The 25,028-nt window shown below is 41.9% G+C and overlaps 1 protein-coding gene across 5 annotated transcripts in view; it reads right to left on the reverse strand.

The window, feature by feature from the left end:
* The window catches only part of LOC139418718 (G protein pathway suppressor 2-like), a 53,431-nt gene that overhangs the window by 27,259 nt on the left and 1,144 nt on the right, over positions 1-25,028 (reverse strand). For 3 of the 5 annotated variants that reach the window (XR_011635347.1, XM_071168373.1, XM_071168370.1), the window contains exons 1-8: positions 18,291-18,499; positions 17,246-17,363; positions 7,258-7,367; positions 7,051-7,163; positions 6,654-6,739; positions 6,472-6,551; positions 4,424-4,601; positions 4,006-4,089 (exon numbers count right to left, since the gene is read on the reverse strand). Coding sequence is in view for 4 of the 5 variants with exons in the window: in XM_071168373.1 (XP_071024474.1) it covers positions 4,006-4,089; positions 4,424-4,601; positions 6,472-6,551; positions 6,654-6,739; positions 7,051-7,163; positions 7,258-7,367; positions 17,246-17,363; positions 18,291-18,350 (829 nt within the window). In the remaining variant the exon portion in view is untranslated. Of the gene's footprint in view, positions 1-4,005; positions 4,090-4,423; positions 4,602-6,471; positions 6,552-6,653; positions 6,740-7,050; positions 7,164-7,257; positions 7,368-17,245; positions 17,364-18,187; positions 18,500-25,028 lie in introns of those variants that run through there. The other 2 variants (XM_071168371.1, XM_071168372.1) reach the window with 2 other exon arrangements.

Genomic DNA, 25,028 nt, shown 5'->3' on the forward strand with positions numbered 1-25,028 from the left:
ACAACATACAATAAAGAACGGCGTGTGTGTGAGCGCGTGCTTCACCCTCCCTCTTCAGTCAGTGAAGAATGGTCACCTTGACCTGATTGAGCGCCACCACCTGCTAACAGCCAGGGACTAAAATTTACTTTTTGGTACACCAGCCACTGTGAAAGGTATTCAGATTTTTACCAGCCCAGATCAAATTAAATCTCTAAAATTACACCAACAAAACATACAAAAAAAATACAGATGAGCACGCTTTGTAATGTTTCTAAAACAATACATGTATTAGTAGCAAGAAGTAGTGTGTTATATTGTTTAATTTCATAAAACATTTTGTGACTTAAGTCTTTTAAACAGAGACTTACATTTTACCGTGGTAATGCATGTTTTCGCCTGTGAGATTGAGTCTGACTAGTATCCACATTGCTTCTCCCTAGCAGTTGAAACTCAAAACATTGAAAAACAACCTAGCTGGTGAACAAAACTATATAATTAGCCAAGGAACACAAGGACAAAGTCTCACTTCAGTAGACTTCCGTTTCAATTAAATTAAAACAAACCTTTATGCCTGTGCGCTGCGCTGCACTTCTAAAAAACAGCCTGAGAGTGTAAAATGTGCATTCTAATAGGCCTATTTGCTCAACATTGGAATGATATTCTAATACACATTTCCATAACCTACATAATTACATATGCGAGGCCTAGCCAGCCATATAATTATTTGAAACCTGGACGTTTTACATAGCCTACAGCCAAAATCCGATCATAGAAAAAAGCAAAGATTTCCTGATTTGCCATTGAAACCCGCATTTCTTCTTCTACTGTCCAAAGGCAGGAAGGCACAATCCCATTGTTGCATCTTCATTCATTCCCTCTTTGTAAATTCCTACTATTATATCCATCTCTGTCGCATTTAAAAAAATTAAAAAAATTGCTCGCATCAGGTGCGCGTTTGAGAATGGTGTTTTCGCATAATAGCGTTTTGGAACATTCATATACATGGCCGAGACGAGTAAACACATTGCTGCGCTTATGTGAATTATTCATGGTTTATCAACTTAAGCTAAATATTGTGAGCCGTTTCGTCGGCCTCATCTTTGTGTTGAAATTTTTTTCTGGCCCATAGTCCCACAACTGTCCGAATGTCTGTTTTGAACCGTCCCAGACATATTTATCGTCTAGGGTCTAGGGCTGTTACAGTCTTGGAATTTGAGGTTAAGGTAATTGGCCAGGCCAATGTACATGTCACCAACATAACCGTTGGGGGGGAGGATTAGGCATATCAGACTCAAAAGAGGAGGCTTTTCTCTGCAACTTTACTATTATCATTACACTTCGTTATTATTATTCAAGTTATTACCTCAAAATATTAATCTAGTATACAAATTAAGAAATGTCCGATTGGAGAGGAATTCCACAAAAAATATAGAGTCCAATTTTGTCGCACTAAACCACTCACATCAAGCCCATCGCGTTTTTCCCTCCACTTTTCCCAAACAATTCGCATAACGTCACCAATGCTTTTGCGGTCATTCTATGTGGCAATATTTTGTTCAAAGTAGCAAGAGGACACAGTAACTAGAGAACAATCATATACTACTGGAAAAGTAATACGCTGATGAAAATATTATGATAGAGGCTATGCATCCTGTAGGATGAATCATGAAAAGAGCTGGGCTACGTTTCATTCAGTTGCACCACATGTAATAAGAGAGGAAACGCAAAACTGGCACCTGTCGTCATTCCCTGCACATATGCTGACCCTGCAACAAGACATAGGTTGTTGTTTTCTATCTGATTAAAAGAGATGAAGTCCAGACAGGCTTGGCCAAATGTAGTAAACTGTATGAATGGACATAAGGAATTGGTGAACTCATACATGCACACCACCCACCTAAAAGGACCCATCAATCGAGCTGTCTGCAGCGCATCTCCTTCAGACGCATAAGCAAATCACATTTGTCCCTTCCCAAAGACATACTAAAAACCTTGCCTTAACTTCAAATCCTTTCTGTGGGATATCCCCAAAAAATTGTCTACATTATAGGACAATGCTAAAACAAACGTAGCCCATCATAAATTGACGAGGAATGTTTTAAAAGGGGAATATAGAGACAGCTGTGATAGGCATAAAGATGAAATTGATAACCATAAGAAAATTTAAAACATGTATACAACCTGTCCATAGCCTAATGATCAGCCCTTGATCAATTTTATTGAAGCAATGGATGGTTATGTTGACACTACACTTTAATTTGAGTGCTTTATTTAAATCTGCGCAACCACTTATTGATAAAAGGTATTTTTTTCTCTTTGTCTTTTAGGGTCGCCTAGATTTACTTTAGCAGGCCTATAACGTATAGCCCAATACTGTATAGAGGCTATACAAATAATGCATTAATAAATCAATCCACTTCTAACTTACACATCTGTCTCCTTCACTGTTCCCTTCTTGGGCAATTCACACATCTCTGCTGGCAACTACACTGGCCCATCTCATCCCCCTCTCTCTAGCTCTTGAACGAGCAATATAATTTGTAACTTATTTCGAGCAATTTCTAAAACTAATAGGCCTATTCGAGAAGAGAAGCATTGATCAATCGTCTTGCTTGCTGAATGGCTATAAAATAGGCTGCAGCGTTAGCAATGAACTGGTGAGAACAAAGTGTATGTAGCCTAGATCTGGTGTGACGTGATCCCATTGAATTGATACATAGCTTAACTGATGCATTGCAAACGTTAAAAAGTCTGAGAAATTCATTTGTTCATGAATTCACACAATGAACCCAAAAGACCTGTCAACGGCAGTGTCCCTGATAACAAGTTCTATTGGGTCAACAGATTATTTTCGCATTTATCGTTCCGGATAAATAATTGACGGATTGTGGCAGGACGATATTTCGCAATTGGTGTGAACGCCATCATAAACAAGACGTGCACGTATTTCTTTTTTTCTTCCTAATTATTCGGACGACAATAACAGACTTGGTGAGAAATGGCCTTTAACAAGATTCAATTATGACCGGAGCATTCAATTTTCATTACAGATAGAAGACTGGACAGGCTACTTTAAGAAAACTTCTGAATGGACATATAGGCCTATAGAGAGAAAATCAGCGAACTCACACGCGCACCCCTTAAAAGGACCTGTCAATCAAAGCCACCAGCTTATGTCAGACACAAGAGCAAAAAAAAATGTTTTTCTTAAAACTTATGAAAAAACCTAGGACTACCTTATTCTTTCCGAAAGTAGGCTATAAGATCATGAATTGACAAGGAACGTATGAAGGGAAGACAACTAGGCGAAACTGACCATCATTAACCTAGAAACAAATACACGCAACACAGCCTATTTATCAGCGTAGATTAGTCTACAAATTAAGAGAAGACTACGTATCAAATGATACTATGCCAGGTTGGATTTGCACATTGTCCATTTGACACATTAGCACATTATAGGCCTCAGAGCCAGAACAAACTTGTCAACTGCTGTTGAGTAATTAATAGTCAGACACAACCAACCTGTTTTTAAAGACAGATTTATTTACTTATCCACACAAACTATTATTTTTTTTTTTAACTGAAGTGCCATAGCATATAGGCTAGCACTTCTCCACCCCCATGCATCTAGCGGATTAGCTGCTCGAGCATCCAACGACAGTTGGGAAAAGGAGGAGATGTAGACTAAGTTAGCAAATCAAATGCTTATGATCATTAGTAAACCCTCCCGCTATTAGGTCAAGTTCACCTACATCAAAAAATTTATAAAAAGTTAATACAAAATAAATATAGGTCTATTTAAACGTTTTTTTGGCGTTGTTTAATTTTCATGGCGGACATCATCCATAAACATCATATATGGTTATTCAATTACTGACAAGAGTCCTAGGTGCAGTCAGTACACTAAGCCATCCCAGCGCCTTTACGCATAAACCTTCTTAAACACACTGTGCCACAATCGCAACAGGGCCTACGACAACATATAGATTTTAGTAGACAGACACACAGGTGAAAAGGTACCTGGCTGAGAGGTAAAGTGGCTGTGTACAGCGTAGCCCTGCTGCTGTTGAGGCAGGTACTGCATGGCCTGGAAGGCTGAGGCACCTGGACACAAGAGGGGACATTAGCGATGGGGTTTATGAATGAAGCACGCACAAACAGCACACACATTAGGTTTCTCATTCTCATAATAACCGCAACATAGTCACTTTGAAAAAACATAATACCTAAAGATTCAACGCCTGTTTCCAGATCCGTTTGTGCCATCTTGACAACTCCATTGATCGCTGTCAAACATGCTTGGCATTACAATGACAATAGGAGCGGGCAAGACAACAGATCTGGGAGCAGGCTACCAGACAAAATGATTTGCTTTAACATCTCACATAGACAACACGTCTCTGAAATAACAATTACATTAAAAATTCTAACCGGTTACCTCTGAGCTGTGAGCTGCTGGCGTAACTGACAGGGACAGACTGGCTGGGGGCGAAGGGAGTGCCGTGCTGTGCCTGGGTGAGCTGGCCGTAGGGGCCATGGGCTGCCTGGCTGGATGCATACTGCCCATGCTCCAAGCCTCCGGAGCTCATCCCTGGCTGGCTCTGGTAGTGACGCCCCTGTCAAACAACATACAGGACACGTTTTCAGGCATTCACTGTACTGGAATTGCAAATATTATATAGTCATTACATTACATTCAAGCCTGAACTAAATTAATTATAGAACAATTAAGTACAACAACTAGGGCATCTTGTGTCCCCAGTCATTCCTCAAGTCACTGAAGTCCTAATTATAATCAACAGGAACAAGTGCCTGCTGCATACACTAACTAAGGTGCTTGAGACCAAACCCTAAGAACCCCATTTCTACACTGAACCAAAAGATAAAACGCAACATTTAACAGTTTCAAAGATTTCACTGAGTTACAGGTCATAAGGAAATCAGTCAATTGAAATAAATTCATTAGACCCAAATCTATGGATTTCACATGGACTGGGAATACAGCCACACTGTCCTTGTGGCTATCAAAAACATGGAGTACTGGTATATACAACAAACGATAAAATAAAACCTCCTCTTATTTCCTTTTCAAAACATACACACTCCTTCACTCAAACGCTCATGCACACATACACATCGCGGTGATAAGTCTGCCATGAATGGAGTAATGTCACAACGCCTGTGGGCTTCAAGAATGTACACACTGTTTACAGATGTGTTGGGGCGTGGATCAGAAAACCAGTCAGTATCTAGTGTGACCACTATGTCTCATGTGGCGCAACACATCTCCTTTGCATAGAGTTGATCAGGCTGTTGATTGTGGCCTGTGGAATGTTGTCCCGCTCTTCTTCAATGGCTGTGCGAAGTTACTGGGTATTGGCGGGAACTGGAACCCACTGTCATACACTTTGATACAGAGCATCCCAAACATGCTCAATGTGTGACATGTCTGTGCAAGCCACGGAACAACTGGGACATATTCAGCTTCAGCTTCCAGGAGTGTGTACAGATCCTTGCGACATGGGGCTATGCATTTTCATGCTAAAACTTCAGGTGATAGCAGGGCATGAACGTCACGACAATGGGCCTCAGGATCTTGTCACGGTATCTCTGCATTCAAATTGACATCGATAAAATGCAATTGTGTTCGTTGTTAGAAGTTCATGCCTGCCCATTCCATAACACCACCTCCACCATGGGGCACTCGGTTTACAATGTTGACATCAGGAAACCGCTCGCCCACACGACACCATACACATTGTCTGCTATCTGCCCAGTACAGTTAAATGCGGGATTCATCCACTTCCCCAGCATGCCAGTGGATATCGAACGTGAGCATATGCCCACTGAACTCGGTTACAACACCGAACTGCAGTCAGGTGAAGACCCTGGTAAGGATGACGAGCTCGCAATTGAGCTTCCCTGAGACAGTTTATGACAGTTTGTGCAGAAATTCTTTGGCTGTGCAAACCCAGTTTCATCAGCTGTCTGGGTGGCTGGTCCCAGATGATCCCGCAGGTGAAGGCGGCAGATGTGGAGGTCCTGGGCTGGCGTGGTTACACGTGGTCTGCCAAATTCTCAAAAACGATGTTGGAGGCAGCTTATGGAAGAGAACTTAATATTAAATTCTCTGGCAACAGCTCTGGTGAACATTCCTGCAGTCAGCATGCCAATTGCACACTCCCTCAACTTGAGACATCTGTGACATTGTGTTTTGTAACAAAACCTTATTGTACCCAGCCCAAGGTGCACCTGTGTAATGATCATCCTTTTCAATCAGCTTCTTAATATGCCACACCTGTCAGGTGGATGGATTATTTTGGCAAAGGAGAAACACTCACTAATAGGGATGTAAACAAATTTGTGCACGAAATAGAGAGAAATATGCTTTTTGTGCGTATGGAACATTTCTGGGATCTTTTATTTCAGGTCATGAAACATGGGACCAACACTTTACATGCATTTATATTAAGAATGCTCACTCACCGGAAGGACAGGGGACTGGAAGAGCTGTTTACTCCGTTCTCCTAGCAGGGCAGCAGAGCGGCCGTGACTCACTTGACCCGCTGATCATTGATATAGAGAGGAAGGAGACAGAGAGAAAGATAATACACAGTTTGTGTGTATTAACAATCAAACGTGTGATACATAAAATCTATGTGAATTACCTTGCATGCTGAGCAGGTGTTGTCCTGAGTGGGAGTGGATAGCCATGCTGGGCTGGTACGTAGATGATGTCAGGGTTGTCATATCACTACAAGAAAACAATCATGTCCATAGTCACACACTAGCAGTCAGTAGTAACAATGTGTGTATGTGTATGGTAACAATGTTAACGCTAATCTATCAGCAAATAGGACTGAATCTCACATCAAAAGCCAATAACCTAAGTAGGTTGCTGGGGAATGTGGGGATGTGTTAGCCTGGTGGTCCCAGATATGTATGCGCTGTCACACCATAGATGTGGTCAAGACAGCACATACAGATCTGGGACCACAAGGCTAAGGATAAGTGATGTTTGTAAGACCTCCAGAAAGTTCATTCAAGAGCCGGTAGAGCCTTTACCTTTGTTCTTTCCTCCGTCTCTTCTCCTCCTCATGGAGCACTTTCTTCAACTGGAGGAAGAGCTGGTGTTTCTCCTCTTGTAGCCCTTGTAGCTTCTCCCCCATCTTCATGATCTAAGGCAGAGCGAGAGGGACAAACAAAGAGGAGTTGAATAAAATAAATAGAAAGAAGCAGGCACTGGCCAATGTAAAAATCTCAATAACACACCTGCTCTTTTGTCTCATCTAAAGACATTCTCTCCTCCACCTCTTTCTTCCTCTTTCTTTCTTCCTCCTCCTTCTGCTTCTGCTCCATCATTTTGTCTACTTCTTCTTCCTCTGTGACACAAGGTTGGATGAGGGGGTTTACAGGACAGGAGTTGGTATCAATGACCACGTTCACATGCACACCAATATCCTGTTATTATTCGGGATACTCAAGTATTTTGCCTTTGAGTTGGCGCACAAACATCATATCCCATTTACAAAAGCTTGTAACCCAGTTATGAGAAACCCAGATAAGATGCCAGGTATATGCTAATCTAAGACGGGATACTGTAGAATGTAAACATCTAACCCTGTTTACTGTTGTTTTTGCTGTCTGTGCAGACTTAGTTTTGCATATCATGGGTGTTGTGTGATGTTTTCATCGGATTGCCAAACAATTCACTTCAAAAAGTAGCATACCTGAGCAGTTCAATCCACCATAATAACTTAGCCTATTATAATGAATTTACTACTGGCTACTTTAACCCCTAATTTAGACAATTCTGATTATAATTCCCGAAATCTGGTAGGCCATATTATAATTTCAGAAATTTGGTAGGCCATTTGTCATAGTCTTCTGGGGCAAAAAGTTAACTGAAAGTAGTGCTCACCAGAATGTCTTACATTGACAGAATTAATTAGTAATCTAGTTAACTCTTTTGGGATAGGGGGCAGCATTTTCACTTTTGGATGAATAGTGTGCCCAGAGTAAACTGCCTTCTACTCTGTCCCAGATGCTAATATATGCATAGTTTTATTAATATTGGATAGAAAACACTCTGAAGTTTCTAAAACTGTTTGAATGATGTCTGAGTATAACAGAACTCTTATGGCAGGCGAAAACCTGAGAAAAATCCAACCAGGAAGTGGGACACTGAGGTTTGTAGTTTTTCAAAGCTTGGCCTACCGAATACACAGTGTCTATGGAGTCAAGTTGCACTTCCTACGGCTTCCACTAGATGTCAACCGTCTTTAGAAACTTGAATGAGGATTCTACTATAAAAAGAGGGGCTCAGGAGACCGGTTTGAGTCAGTGGTCTGGCAGAGTGTCTCAGGCTCGTGACGCGCGCACCCGACAGAGTTAGCTCTCGTTCCATTGCTTTTCTTCAGACATAGGAATTCTCCGGTTGGAACATTATTATTGTTTTATGTTAAAAACATCCTAAAGATCAAATCAAATCAAATTTTATTTGTCACATACACATGGTTAGCAGATGTTAATGCGAGTGTAGCGAAATGCTTGCGCTTCTAGTTCCGACAATGCAGTGATAACAAGTAATCTAACTAACAATTCCAAAACTACTGTCTTGTACACAGTGTAAGGGGATAAAGAATATGTACATAAGGATATATGAATGAGTGATGGTACAGAGCAGCATAGGCAAGATACAGTAGATGGTATCGGGTACAGTATGTACAAATGAGATGAGTATGTAAACAAAGTGGCATAGTATAGTATAAAGTGGCTAGTGATACATGTATTACATAAGGATACCGTCGATGATATAGAGTACAGTATATACGTATGCGTATGAGATGAATAATGTAGGGTAAGTAACATTTATATAAGGTAGCATTGTTTAAAGTGGCTAGTGATATATTTACATCATTTCCCATCAATTCCCATTATTAAAGTGGCTGGAGTTGAGTCAGTGTCAGTGTGTTGGCAGCAGCCACTCAGTGTTAGTGGTGGCTGTTTAACAGTCTGATGGCCTTGAGATAGAAGCTGTTTTTCAGTCTCTCGGTCCCAGCTTTGATGCACCTGTACTGACCTCGCCTTCTGGATGATAGCGGGGTGAACAGGCAGTGGCTCGGGTGGTTGATGTCCTTGATGATCTTTATGGCCTTCCTGTGACATCGGGTGGTGTAGGTGTCCTGGAGGGCAGGTAGTTTGCCCCCGGTGATGCGTTGTGCAGACCTCACTACCCTCTGGAGAGCCTTACGGTTGAGGGCGGTGCAGTTGCCATACCAGGCGGTGATACAGCCCGCCAGGATGCTCTCGATTGTGCATCTGTAGAAGTTTGTGAGTGCTTTTGGTGACAAGCCGAATTTCTTCAGCCTCCTGAGGTTGAAGAGGCGCTGCTGCGCCTTCTTCACGATGCTGTCTGTGTGAGTGGACCAATTCAGTTTGTCTGTGATGTGTATGCCGAGGAACTTAAAACTTGCTACCCTCTCCACTACTGTTCCATCGATGTGGATAGGGGGGTGTTCCCTCTGCTGTTTCCTGAAGTCCACAATCATCTCCTTAGTTTTGTTGACGTTGAGTGTGAGGTTGTTTTCCTGACACCACACTCCGAGGGCCCTCACCTCCTCCCTGTAGGCCGTCTCATCGTTGTTGGTAATCAAGCCTACCACTGTTGTGTCGTCCGCAAACTTGATGATTGAGTTGGAGGCGTGCGTGGCCACGCAGTCGTGGGTGAACAGGGAGTACAGGAGAGGGCTCAGAACGCAACCTTGTGGGGCCCCAGTGTTGAGGATCAGCGGGGAGGAGATGTTGTTGCCTACCCTCACCACCTGGGGGCGGCCCGTCAGGAAGTCCAGTACCCAGTTGCACAGGGCGGGGTCGAGACCCAGGGTCTCGAGCTTGATGACGAGCTTGGAGGGTACTATGGTGTTGAATGCCGAGCTGTAGTCGATGAACAGCATTCTCACATAGGTATTCCTCTTGTCCAGATGGGTTAGGGCAGTGTGCAGTGTGGTTGAGATTGCATCGTCTGTGGACCTATTTGGGCGGTAAGCAAATTGGAGTGGGTCTAGGGTGTCAGGTAGGGTGGAGGTGATATGGTCCTTGACTAGTCTCTCAAAGCACTTCATGATGACGGATGTGAGTGCTACGGGGCGGTAGTCATTTAGCTCAGTTACCTTAGCTTTCTTGGGAACAGGAACAATGGTGGCCCTCTTGAAGCATGTGGGAACAGCAGACTGGTATAGGGATTGATTGAATATGTCCGTAAACACACCGGCCAGCTGGTCTGCGCATGCTCTGAGGGCGCGGCTGGGGATGCCATCTGGGCCTGCAGCCTTGCGAGGGTTAACACGTTTAAATGTCTTACTCACCTCGGCTGCAGTGAAGGAGAGACCGCATGTTTTCGTTGCAGGCCGTGTCAGTGGCACTGTATTGTCCTCAAAGCGGGCAAAAAAGTTATTTAGTCTGCCTGGGAGCAAGACATCCTGGTCCGTGACTGGGCTGGGTTTCTTCCTGTAGTCCGTGATTGACTGTAGACCCTGCCACATGCCTCTTGTGTCTGAGCCGTTGAATTGAGATTCTACTTTGTCTCTGTACTGGCGCTTAGCTTGTTTGATAGCCTTGCGGAGGGAATAGCTGCACTGTTTGTATTCGGTCATGTTACCAGACACCTTGCCCTGATTAAAAGCAGTGGTTCGCGCTGTCAGTTTCACACGAATGCTGCCATCAATCCACGGTTTCTGGTTAGGGAATGTTTTAATCGTTGCTATGGGAACGACATCTTCAACGCACGTTCTAATGAACTCGCACACCGAATCAGCGTATTCGTCAATGTTGTTATCTGACGCAATACGAAACATCTCCCAGTCCACGTGATGGAAGCAGTCTTGGAGTGTGGAGTCAGCTTGGTCGGACCAGCGTTGGACAGACCTCAGCGTGGGAGCCTCTTGTTTTAGTTTCTGTCTGTAGGCAGGGATCAACAAAATGGAGTCGTGGTCAGCTTTTCCGAAAGGGGGGCGGGGCAGGGCCTTATATGCGTCGCGGAAGTTAGAGTAACAATGGTCCAAGGTCTTTCCTCCCTGGTTGCGCAATCGATATGCTGATAAAATTTGGGGAGTCTTGTTTTCAGATTAGCCTTGTTAAAATCCCCAGCTACAATGAATGCAGCCTCCGGATAAATTGTTTCCAGTTTGCAGAGAGTTAAATAAAGTTCGTTCAGAGCCATCGATGTGTCTGCTTGGGGGGGGATATATACGGCTGTGATTATAATCGAAGAGAATTCTCTTGGTAGATAATGCGGTCTACATTTGATTGTGAGGAATTCTAAATCAGGTGAACAGAAGGATTTGAGTTCCTGTATGTTTCTTTCATCGCACCATGTCACGTTAGTCATAAGGCATACGCCCCCGCCCCTCTTTTTACCAGAAAGATGTTTTTTCCTGTCTGCGCGATGCGTGGAGAAACCTGTTGGCTGCACCGCTTCGGATTGCGTCTCTCCAGTAAGCCACGTTTCCGTGAAGCAAAGAACGTTACAGTCTCTGATGTCCCTCTGGAATGCTACCCTTGCTCGGATTTCATCAACCTTGTTGTCAAGAGACTGGACATTGGCAAGAAGAATGCTAGGGAGTGGTGTGCGCTGTGCCCGTCTCCGGAGTCTGACCAGAAGACCGCCTCGTTTCCCTCTCTTTCGGAGTCGTTTTTTTGGGTCGCTGCATAGGATCCACTCCGTTGTCCTGTTTGTAAGGCAGAACACAGGATCCGCGTCGCGAAAAACATATTCTTGGTCGTACTGATGGTGAGTTGATGCTGATCTTATATTCAGTAGTTCTTCTCGACTGTATGTAATGAAACCTAAGATGACCTGGGGTACTAATGTAAGAAATAACACGTAAAAAAACAAAAAACTGCATAGTTTCCTAGGAACGCGAAGCGAGGCGGCCATCTCTGTCGGCGCCGGAAGATTGATTCCATACATCGTTTGACTTGTTTCTACGACCTGTAACAGAACTTTTCGAGTTTTTGTCTGGACGAAGTGCTCACGCCTCATGAAGATGGATTACTGGGCTGAACACGCTAACAACAAGTGGCTATTTGGCCATAAATTATGGACTTTATGGAACAAATCAGTAATTTATTGTCAAACTGGGATTCATGGGAGTGCCTTCTGATGAAGATCATCAAAGGTTATTTCTAACTTCTGTTGACTCCAAAATGTCGGATATTTCTCTGGCTGGATTGGGCTCCGAGCACCGTTCTCAGATTATGCTTTTTCCGTAAAGTTTTTTTGAAATCTGACATAGTGGTTGCATTAAGGAGAAGTCTGTCTTTAATTCTGTGAATAACACTTGTATCTTTTATCAATGTTTATTATGAGTATTTCTGCAAAATCACCGGATGTTTTGGAATCAAAACATTACTGCACGTAACGCGCCAATGTAAACAAGATTTTTGGATATAAATATTCACATTATCGAACAAAACATACATGTTTTGTGTAACATGATGTCCTATGAGTGTCATCTGATGAAGATCATCAAAGGTTAGTGATTAATTTGATCTATATTTCTGCTTTTTGTGACTCCTATCTTTGACTGGAAAATGGCTGTGTTTTTTTGACTTGGCTATGATATGTTGTGCTTTCGCTGTAAAGATGTTTCTTTCATTTGCTGTATTGGACTTGTTTATGTGTGAAAGTTACATATTTCAACAACAAAAAGAAATGAATTTCGCGCGCTGCCTTTTCAGCGGAATGTTGTCAAGGGGTTCCGCCTGCCCTAGTAAGGTTAACACCAGTAAAGTTGTCTGTTTTGTTTAGGGACCAGGGAGAAAACGCAATAACTTCAAAACAGTAGAAAGACTTGTCCTGTGTGAAATCGAATCAAATTTTAGTCACATGCGCAGAATACAACAGGTGAAGCCTTACAGTGAAATGCTTACTTACGAGCCCCTGAACAACAATGCAGTTTTAAAAAAATATGGATAGAATAAAGAAATAAAAGTAACAAGTGATTAAAGAGCAGCAGTAAAATAACAATAACGAGACTATATACAAGGGGGTACCGGTACAGAGTCAATGTCAACGGTTAGTTGAGGTAATATGTAAATGTAGGTAGAGTTATTAAAGTGACTATGCAAAGATGATAACAAAGAGCAGCAGTGACGTAAAAGAGGGGGGGGGGGCAATCAAATAGTCTGAGTGGGCATTTGATTAGGTGTTCAGGAATCTTAAGGCTTGGGGGTAGAGGCGGCTTAGAAGCCTCTCGGGCCCAGACTTGGCGCTCAGATAGTCTATGACTATGGTGGCTGGAGTCATTGACAATTTTTAGGGCCTTCCTCTGACACCGCCTGGTATAGAAGTCCTGGATGGCAGGAAGCTTGGCCCCAGTGATGTACTGGGCCGATCGCACTACTCTCTGTAATGTCTTGAGGTCGGAGGACGAGCAGTTGCCATACCAGGCAGTGGTGCAACCAGTCAGAATGCTCTCGATGTTGCAGTTGTGGAACATTTTGAGGATCTGAGGACCCACGCCAAATCTTTTCAGTCTTCTGAGGGGGAATAGGTTTTGTCATGCCCTCTTCACGACTGTCTTGGTGTGCTTGGACCATGTTAGTTTGTTGGTGATATGGACACCAAGGAACTTGAAGCTCTCAACTTGCTCCACTGCAGCACCGTCGATGAGAACGGGGGAGTGCTCAGTCCTATTTTTCCTGTAGTCCACAATCATCTCCTTTGTCTTGATCACATTGAGGGAGAGGTTGTTGTTCTTGCACCAAATGGCCAGGTCTCTGACCTCCTCCCTATAGGCGGTATTGTCGTTGATCAGGCCTACCACTGTTGTGTCATCGGCAAACTTGATGATGGTGTTGGAGTTGTGCTTGGCCATGTAGTCATGAGTGAATGGGGAGTACAGGAGAGGACTGAGCACGCACCCCTGAGGAGCCCCTGTGTTGTTACCTACCCTTACCACCTGGCGGTGGCCCATCAGGAAGTCCAGGATCTAGTTGCAGAGGGAGGTGTTTAGTCCCAGGGTCCTTAGCATATTGATGAGCTTTGAGGGCACTACGTTGTTGAACGCTGAGCTGTTGTCAATGAATAACATCCTCACATAAGTGTTCCTTTTGTCCAGGTGGGAAAGGGCAGTGTGGAGCGCAATAGAGACAGCATCATCTGTGGATCTGTTGGGGCGGTATGCAAATTGGAGTGGGTCTAGGGTTTCTGGGATAATGGTGTTGACGTGAGCCATGACCAGCCTTTCAAAGCCTTGTGAATGTTGACCTGTTAAAAGGTCTTTCTCTAATTGGCTGCCGTGAGCGTGATCAGTCTTCCAGAACAGTTGGTGCTCTCATGCACATTTCAGTGTTATTTGCCTCAAAGTGAGCATAGAAGTAGTTTAGCTCGTCTGGTAGGCTCGTGTCACTGGGCAGTTCTCGGTGGTACTTCCCTTTATAGTCTAATGGTTTGCAAGCCCTGCCACATCCGACGAGTGTCAGAGCCAGTGTAGTATGATTCGATCTTAGTCCTGTATTGACACTTTGCCTGTTTGATGATTTGTTGGAGGGCATAGCGGGATGTCTAATAAGCTTGCGGATTAAAGTCCCAATCCTTGAAAGCGGCAGCTCTAGCCTTTAGCTCAGTGAGGATGTTGCCTGTAATCCATGGCTTCTTGTTGGGGTACGGTCAATGTGGGGACGACGTCATCAATGCACTTATTGATGAAGCCAGTGACTGATATGGTGTACTCCTCAATGACATCAGAGGAATCCCAGAACATATTCCAGTCTGTGCTAGCAAAACAGTCCTGTAGCTTAGCATCTGCTTAATCTGACCACTTTTTTATTGATCTAGTCACTGGTGCTTCCTGCTATAAGTTTTGCTTGGAAGCAGGAATCAGAAGGATAGAATTATTGTCAGATTTGCCAAATGGAAGGCGAGGGAGAGCTTTGTACGTGTCTTTGTGTGTGGAGTAAAGGTGGTCCAGAGGTTTTTTCCCCTCTGGTTGTACATTTAACATGCTGATAGAAATTTGGTAAAACTGATTTAAGTTTCCCTGCATTAAAGTCCCCAGCTACTAGAAGCGCCACCTCTGGTTGAGCATTTTCTTGTTTGCTTATTGCGTAATACAGCTCATTCAATGCTGTCTTAGTGCCAGCTTCTGACTGTGGTAGTATGTAAACAGCTATGAAAAATACAGATGAAAACTCTAGGTATGTCGTGTGGTCTACAGTTTATCATGAGATACTCTACCTCAGGCGAGCAATAGCTCAAAACTTCCTTAGATATCGTGCACCAGCTGTTATTTGCAAAAATACATAGTCTTCCGCCCCTTGTCTTACCAGACACAGCTGTTCTATCCTGCCGGTGCAGCGTAGAACCAGCCAGCTGTATGTTGGTATCGATAAGATATTACAGTTTTGAATGTCGGTAGTTTAATCTTTCGCGTAGGTCATATATTTTATTGTCCAAAGATTGCATGTTAGCTAACAGAATGGAAAGAAGTGGGGGTTTATTTCAATCATCTACAAATTCTCAGAAGGCAGCTCGCCCTTCAGACAAATTTTCTTAGCCTCCTCTTCACGCAAATTACGGGGATCTGGGTCTGTTCCCGAGAAAGTACATCTTTAGCGTCGGCCTCGTCAGACTCGTTAAAGGGAAAAAATGGATTCTACCAGTCCGTTGTGAGTAATTGCTGTCCTGATGTCCAGAAGTTATTTTCGGTCATAAAAGACAAGACTGTAGCGGCAACATTATGTACAAAATACGTTTTTTTTAAACAATCGGCTGGGGGGCACATAAAACATCTGCCGCCTTCTTGCGCGTCATCTTACCAAATGTCTAGTGTCCTCAGTTTGACCGGTTTTAAGGAAATTAAAAGCTGAGAAAATGACATTTTTCTGATAAGACCTCAGCTCCTCTTGGGTGCATATTTTATGTGGTTGAAATACTGTATGCATAACAGTGTCAAAGATAACACATTATACATGTATTCACATTTTATCAAGAGACGCAGAAAGAAAGAAATCAAATTTCTCCACTCCTTGTCCCCAGACAAGATTCACATTGCTCTATTGCCCTCAGCTATGTTTAAACTGTTGTGGTCCATGTTGCTGTTATCTAGTGTACTATAAAATAGATGGCTCTCCTATTCCACTTTGCCCAGTCATATTCAAGGTTAGAACTACCTTTCTAGGGGTTCTGATGCTTCTAGCCTTGATATGCATTTTTGATAACACATCTACAGTATTTCACTTTTTTATGTGTATAGTATTGCATACTAGGTGTTGTCCAATGAATTATGTAACCACTCCCTCTTCAAATTAGGGTTGATTGAAAAAGATGTTCAAAAGAGGACATGTATTATACCTTTGTACTCCCCGATGAAGGCCATGCAGCCAAAACGCATCAGTTTTAAAACTTTGTTTCCACGCAACTGAAGGCATTTTAATTAATCATATGCCTTCTGTCTACCAAAATCTACTATTGTGTACCTTAGCAGCAAAAAAAAATGTTTTAATAAAAGTTTCACTGAAAGAAATGAATCATTCTGCAGGTATTATATATTATATACTATGTTTTTTTTTGTTTTTTACCCCTTTTTCTCCCCAATTTCGTGGTATCCAATTGTTGTAGTAGCTACTATCTTGTCTCATTGCTACAACTCCCGTACGGGCTCGGGAGAGACGAAGGCTGAATGTCATGCGTCCTCCGATACACAACCCAACCAGCCGTACTGCTTCTTAACACAGCGCATCCAACCCGGAAGCCAGCCGCACCAATGTGTCGGAGGCTACACCGTGCACCTGGCAACCTTGGCTAGCGCGCACTGCGCTCGGCCCGCCGACCAATCCCTCCCTAACCTGGACGATGCTCCCGGACCTCCCGGTCGCGGCCGGTTACGACAGAGCCTGGGCGCGAACCCAGGGACTCTGATGGCACAGCTGGCGCTGCAGTACAGCGCCCTTAACCACTGCGCCACCCGGGAGGCCAATATTATACTATGTTACATGTGAGAGGTTATGGGACTACAGTCAGTGTCCATATCACAGTTACTATTCAATTTAACCCATATGAACTTAAGTTAGAAATATCCTGTTTATTCATGAGAATAGGGATACTCAAGATATCAAATGTAAACAGCTTATCCCGATTAAGACCTTAAGTGGGATATGAGCCACTATCCGGAAAACTGTGTGCATGTAAACATAGGCAGTAACTTTTTTGAGTTTGCAAACTCCCAGTGTCATTGGGTAGAGTGTTCTTTCTTACCTTGTCTCTTGCGGTCTCGCTCCCGCATGATGTGCTTGTGCAGGGCGCGTGCCATGGCATTGGACAGTTTGGGCCTCTCTAATAGAGCAGGCATAATGGTAGGGATTGGTGGGGCCAGCTAAGAACAGACAGATAGACACAGGAAGAAAGTGAGCCCACAAATCATCACTGACATTGCTAACATATGTTTACATCTAATTGCCTACCACAGTCCTTCATTAATCAAACCACAATACATGACTCAATCAGGCTGCTATAAATTCCCTAAGTAAATCACCACACCATAAATGTAAATCTAAAATATAATAATCTATTAAATTAGCAAGCGAGCTGTCTGAAGCCAGCTACAATATGACTGACTAGCTGAAATGTCAGCAGCAGATTCTAGCTACTGTACTTAAATATGGTAGCCAATGTCGAGAATGTGATCATGATTTTGTGATTCGACAGTTTTGTGGCAACGTTATACAATATAAGTACGTAATATTACAAAATCATGATCACATCCTCTACATAGGCTACCATATTTAAGAATGATAACGACAAACTAACAGTATAATCAAGAATAAACTACAGGCTAAATTGTATTACTAACTGGCTAATAAATCGTTAATATAGCTAGCCAAGTTAGCTAGCTAGCTTTTAACGCCGACTTGCTTGTTGACGAATTGCACAATGGTAATCTCACACTAGCAGTTTAGCATTAACTAGCTAACGTTAACTTGGTGACTTTTTGAAATCAATCTGACTACTTTGAAATCACACACGGGAAGCCTGACTCTATAGCGAGCTAACGTTAGCTAGATGGCAACGCTATCTAAAAACATCAAGAATGTACAGTTTAGCAAGCGAACATTGTGTCTAGTTAAACGACACATCCTCGCATATCTAGCTAGCGAATAGTCTTGCAATAATATTGCGTGGAATCCTTTCAAAACGCACTTTTATCCGTGCCAGAAAATATGTCTTTGTTAGTCTGGTTTGCAGATAAAATATAAAAGCCCAACGTTAACACTACAGCTGATACTGTTGGGTGTGACGTTACCGAGTTTCTGAATGTTGCCAAAATCAACAACAAAAAAGCAGAGGAAATGTGACACTTCATGCGTCAACTACAGCCAGAAATAATCATTCTTCTTCTTCTTTGTCGTCGTCTTCTTCGGTGGAGTTTAACGGGGGTTGGCATCCAATGTGTTGCGTTACCGCCCCCAAATGAGCTATAGTATAAATCCGTTACACTTTGTGATACAAAATGGGTAAAATTCAACACAAAATGTTTTTTCATTATCTTACTAACCCTACACTCATTAAAACCCACCACGTTATTTTACTACTTTAACCCCATCTGATCCTACCCCAGGCCAATGACCTGAGAGGTCGGGACACTACCACTACAACTCTTCTTTAGTCAGTGTAACTTCTTTAGTCAAATCTCGTATCCTCAAGTATTTCTCTGCAGATGGCACCACAACATCAATTTTATGTGATTTACGTTAAATCACAGCAGTACAGTTGACAATCATTGCTATGAACGCTAAGAAGCCAGCCTTACTAAACTCATTGGCCTATCCATCTGTTCTGGCGCAGATCACACGAATCCTCTCAGAATCCCTCACCCTTGATCCACCTTCCTCTACCTTCTTCACTGCGTCAGAATACAACATTTTCTGCACTACTCTGACCCTGGCCACCTCAACCTGCCTCTCTCGCACCGGACACCTCCGATCCCCAGCAACATGTACACCCCTACAGTTGACACAACTTTTCCCGACGAAACTACACATTCCTCTGTCCCACACCTTAAAATCTCCTGTAACAGCATAACTCATATATCCTAACATTACATTGTCAGGTAAAGACTGAATCAAAGCTCAAAAGAACAGACACCTCTGTTTCACCACACTCCCCACTGGATCTGCGTCGCGCCAAACGGCGAGCGTCACAGACACCAGAAATCGTAAATTGCCCCACCTCCACACTCCACTCCCTTCAATGGTACCTAAGCATATGGTGGGTGGGGAGTGATGATATGTGCCAGAATTAAGCCTAGGCAAACATGTTTGAATTAAATTGTAAATGAAAATATACACACGTGGTGCTATAGGATATATACATATTTTACATTGTAAGACGATGCCCTTGTGTGCTGGAGCTATGGGTTTATTTTTCCACTGTCACTAGGCCTTCACACTCGAACTGAATTGAATAGGGGATGCATAACTACTTTTCACTGAAGAAGGGAACGAGGTACGACGTTCAACTTCGATCGAAGACCTTCAAATCATGCCTGACAAGACCAATGAAATCATAACGGTATCCTAATATAGTGTGAATACGGGAGTAGCATATTCTACAATAATGTAACGGCATGTGCTTGTATTATTTATCCAATTGATAAATAAAATAGTTAATGTGGATGATACGCACTTCATTCAATGATTACGGTATTGGACAAGGTAGATATAGGAGTAGCCTATAGTCTACAGTAATAATGTCATTGAATGTGCTATATTATAATTTATTTAATTGATGAATTCACTTGTAAATGGGGATGGGTAGGCTACCTCATTCAGTGACTACTGAATGTCTTGCTATCTCTGGAAGTATGTTAATGAAAGCTTTTCAGCTGTTGAGCTAAGGCAAGGTCAAAATCATTTCTAAATCTATTTTTATTTTAGTCAAGAAGTGATGAGCCAGAGCAACCAATCAGCATCACTGTGGATGTTCTCCCCACCACCCACACTGCTCTCCCACCACAAGCAACCACATCCTATTCTCCTGTTCAATTAATTTGCCGCCACACTGAAAAGGACTGTACATAGTACCTCTGTGCCCATCTCATTGTAGCATGATCCATCCAAGGCCAAAGCTGGACGCCTAAAACGTGAAAAATTTAAACAAGATGCGACTGTAGTTTGTGTGTGTGTGTGTGTGTGTGTGTGTGTGTGTGTGTGTGTGTGTGTGTGTGTGTGTGTGTGTGTGTGTGTGTGTGTGTGTGTGTGTGTGTGTGTGTGTGTGTGTGTGTGTGTGTGTGTGTGTGTGGATGGAGTTCCAAGAAAATACATGAGATGGCAAAAGAGATAGCGATGAGAGTGAGAGCATACAGTATGAAAATAAAGACCCCTTTGGATCTAAAATGAGTGTGGGATGCCCTCTTGTGTCTCCTTTGTGTCTGTTTGGTGATACTACAGTCACCCTTGGTGGTGCTTCTTGGAACACTGCTATTTAAGTCTGAGCAGAGGTTGACAAAAACCTTCGATGGTGGTGGTGCTATGTTGCGGGTTATCTTGAATACCAGGCAGGTGTGTGAGTATAGAATGAAATGGTGTAAACTTAATAGGCTAAACTTGTTGAGTACACTCTTTTGAGAAAGGGGTTCCAACAGGGTTCTTTGGCTGTCAGCAAAGGAGAACACTTTTTGGTTCTTCCAGGTAGAAGTCTTTTTGGTTCCATGTAGAACCCTCTGTGGAATAGAGCCCAAAAGGGTTCTACCTAGACACAGAAGGGGTTCTACCTGGAACCATAAAGGGTTATCCTATTAGGGCAGCGGAAAAATCATTTTAGTTTGTAGATAGCACCTTTTTATCTGAGTGTAGGCCTATATTAAAATAAATTGTATTGGTCACATACACTTGTTTAGAAGATGTTATTGCGGGTGTAGCGAAATGCTTGTGTTTCTAGCTCCAACAGTGCAGTAATATCTAACAATATCACAACAATACACATAATACACACAAATCTAAAGTAAAGGAATTAAGAATATATAAATATTTGGACGAGCAATGTCAGAGCGCCATAGATTAAGACACAGTAGAATAGAATACAGTATATACAGTGGGGCAAAAAAGTATTTAGTCAGCCACCAATTGTGCAAGTTCTCCCACTTAAAAAGATGAGAGACCTGTAATTTTCATCATAGGTACACTTCAACTATGACAGACAAAATGAGGGGAAAAAATCCAGAAAATTACATTGTAGGATTTTTAATGAATTTATTTGCAAATTATGGTGGAAAATAAGTATTTGGTCACCTACAAACAAGCAAGATTTCTGGCTCTCACAGACCTGTAACTTCTTCTTTAAGAGGCTCCTTTAATACCTTTAAATTGTTTATCTTGGGTCAAACGTTTCGGGTAGCCTTCCACAAGCTTCCCACAATAAGTTGGGTGAATTATGGCCCATTCCTCCTGACAGAGCTGGTGTAACTGAGTCAGGTTTGTAGGCCCCCTTGCTCGCACACGCTTTTTCAGTTCTGCCCACAAATCTTATAAAGGATTGAGGTCAGGACTTTGATGGCCACTCCAATACCTTGACTTTGTTGTCCTTTAGCCAAGTACCTTCAGGCATTTGAAAATTGCTCCCAAGGATGAACCAGACATGCGTAGGTCTTGGCAGATTCTTTTGATTTTTCCCATGATGTCAAGCAAAGAGGCACTGAGTTTAAAGGTAGGATTTGAAATACATCCACAGGTACACATCCAATTGACACAAATGATGTCAGTTAGCCTATCAGAAGCTTCTAAAGCCATAACATAATTTTCTGGAATTTTCTAAGGTGTTTAAAGGCACAGTCAACTTCTGACCCACTGTTATTGTGATACAGTGAAATAATCTGTCTGTAAATAATTGTTGGAAAAATGACTTGTGTCATGCACAAAGTAGATGTCCTAACCAACTTGCCAAAACTATAGTTTGTTAACAAGAAATTTGTTCAGTAGTTGAAAACGAGTTTTAATGACTCCAACCTAAGTGTATGTAAACTTCCGACTTCAACTGTATGTATATGATTATTGCCGCTAGGGGGAGCTGTGGCATCAATGGAGTGTGTTATTGAGATCGTGAGGGTCTTGTTGATTTCTTCTTCCATCTTGGAGAATGACTAATGAAAACAAACGTTTCTCCGTCTCATCATTTTACCCTATTAATTCAGGTATATCATGTGCAAAAGTAAAATATGACTAAAAATGTTGAGGTAACCTGGTTAATTGCATAGTCCAAAAGTTTGGAGATGTTTGAAGGCAATTCAAGGGAGTTTAATTATCGGTAGACCGAATATGATTTTTCAAAGCAGATGCCTATACCGATTATTGGAGTACCAAAAAAAGCGGATACCAATAAATCGGCCGATTCTTATATATATATATATTTGTAATAATGACAATTACAACAATACTGAATTAACACTTATTTTAACTTAATATAATACATAAATAAAATCAATTTAGTCTCAAATAAATGAACATGCTCGATTTGTTTTAAATAATGCAAAAACACAGTTTTGGAGAAGAAGGTAAAAAGTGCAATATGTGCCATGTAAAAAAGCAAACATTTAAAGTTCTTTGCTCAGAACATGAGAACATATGAAAGCTGGTGGTTCCTTTTAACATGAGTCTTCAATATTCCTCTTTTGGTGCAGGTGGGACGGTAGCGTCCCACCTGGCCAACATCCAGTGAAATTGCAGAGCGCGAAATTCAAAATACAAAAGTAGTAATATTAAACATTCAAGAAAATACAAGTATTATACACCATCCTTTAGCTTTGAATCTTGGTAATCGAACCGCTTTGTCCGACTTACAAAATGTTTTACGGTGAAAGCATAGCATTTGATCGTCTGAGGACAGCGCCTCACACACTTCCTGCATTAACAAATTCATAACCTGCACAGGTGTCACAAAACTCAAAAATAGCGATAAAATAAATCACTTACCTTTTGAAGATCTTCATATTTTTGCAATCCAAGGGGGTCCCAGGTACACAATGAATGGTCTTTTTGTTCAATAAAGTCCTTCTTTATATCCCAAAAATGTCAGTTTATTTGGCACGTTTGATTCAGAAATCCACCTGTTCCAACTCGCCCAACATGCCTACAAAATAATCTAAAAAATTACTTGTAAACTTTGTCCAAACAATTCAAACAATGTTTCTAATCCAACCTCAGATACCCTTATATGTAAATAATCTATCAAATTTAAGATGGAATTCAATACCGGAGAAAAAGAACGAGGAGCGCGCACTCATTCACGCGTGACAAAAAACAAGAGTCCTTCTAAGGGATACTTCGAAAGAATACGAATACTTCTTAATAAATACAAAAAACAAGCATGAAACCATTTCTAAAGACTGTTGACATCTAGTGGATGCCATAGGAACTGCAATATGGGTCCTAATTATTTGGCTTTCCCATAGAAAAGCATTGAAAAGTCCAATAACCTCAACAAAAAAATTGCCCTAGGGTTTTGCCTGACAAATCGGTTCTGTTATACCCACAGACAATATTTTAACAGTTTCAGAGTGTTGTCTATCCAATGCTACCAATTATATGCATATCCTAGCTTCTGGGAGCTTCTAGCGCCTGAGTAACAGGTAGTTTACTTTGGACACATCAGTCATCCAAACTTCCGAATAATGCCTCCTACACCGAATAAGTTTTAAGAAGTTTTAGGTTGTAGTTATTATTATAGGTTAATATTCTAGGTTGTTATTATTATTATTATAGGACTATTTCTCTCTATACCATTTGTATTTCATGTACCTTTGACTATTGGATGTTCTTATAGGCACTATAGTATTGCCAGCCTAATCTCGGGAGTTGATAGGCTTGAAGTCATAAACAGCACTGTGCTTCAAGCATTGCGAAGAGCTGCTGGCAAACGCTAGAAAGTGCTGTTTGAATAAATGCTTACGAGCCTGCTGCTGCCTAGCATCGCTCAGTCAGACTGCTCTATCAAATATAAAATCAAGAAAGTTAATTACGGTCTTTGTTAGGAAGAAATGGTCTTAACACAGTTCGCAACGAGCCAGACGGTCCAAACTGCTGCATATACCCTGACTATAGTTAGATACATTGGTGCAACGATGGTGCTTTTTTCGCAAATGCACTTTTGTTAAATCATCACCCGTTTGGCGAAGTAAGCTGTGATTCGATGATAGATTAACAGGCACCACATTGATTATATGCAACACAGGACAAGCTAGTTAAACTAGTAATATCATCAACCATGTGTAGTTAACTAGTGATTATGTTAAGATGTATTGTTTTTTTATAAGATGAGCTTAATGCTAGCTAGCAACTTACCTTGGCTCCTTGTTGAACACGGGTAACAGGTGGTCAGCCTGCCACGCAGTCTCCTCATGGATTGCAATGTAATCGGCCATAATCAGCGTAAATGCTGATTACCGATTGTTATGAAAACTTGAAATCGGCCCTAATTAATTGGTCGGCCTCTAGTTTTAATGAGTGAAAAACTGGTTGGTATTTTCCCCATTGTAACTAATGGAGTTTGGCAAGGTTGCTAATGGTTTACATGTAAGAGAAGGGATTAAGATGGCGTCCAAACTTTCTGTAATTTTTTTCAACAACGTTTTAGATCCAATTTGTTTTATTTTCTATGAACAAATGCTCAGTTTACTTTAGGTAATATATGTAAATATGTGATTTCCCAATAAAATGTGTTAGTGTTAATATTTGTACGAAAATAGCTTTTAATTAACAGTTCGCTAGCTTGATGCTAACCAAATGTAGTTTGGCTCAGCGCTGGTTAGCTCTAGGCTAGTTGGTTTCAGTCAATGTTAGCTTACATGTTAGTGGTTAATAATGCAATGGTTGTAGCATTGTTTTGCATAGGCCTCCAGTAATATCAAGTTTTTTCGAAATAGACACTGATATAGTACAGTGAGTTATATATAATGTGAATGTGTAGATGTATGGTGACTCCAGGTTTGGATGAACGGACCAGTGGGATATCCATGGGCAAGTCCCTTGACTGGTACCAGGAATGGTGG

The sequence above is a fragment of the Oncorhynchus clarkii genome, chromosome 10 (assembly GCF_045791955.1).
Source record: "Oncorhynchus clarkii lewisi isolate Uvic-CL-2024 chromosome 10, UVic_Ocla_1.0, whole genome shotgun sequence".
Lineage (NCBI taxonomy): Eukaryota > Metazoa > Chordata > Actinopteri > Salmoniformes > Salmonidae > Oncorhynchus > Oncorhynchus clarkii.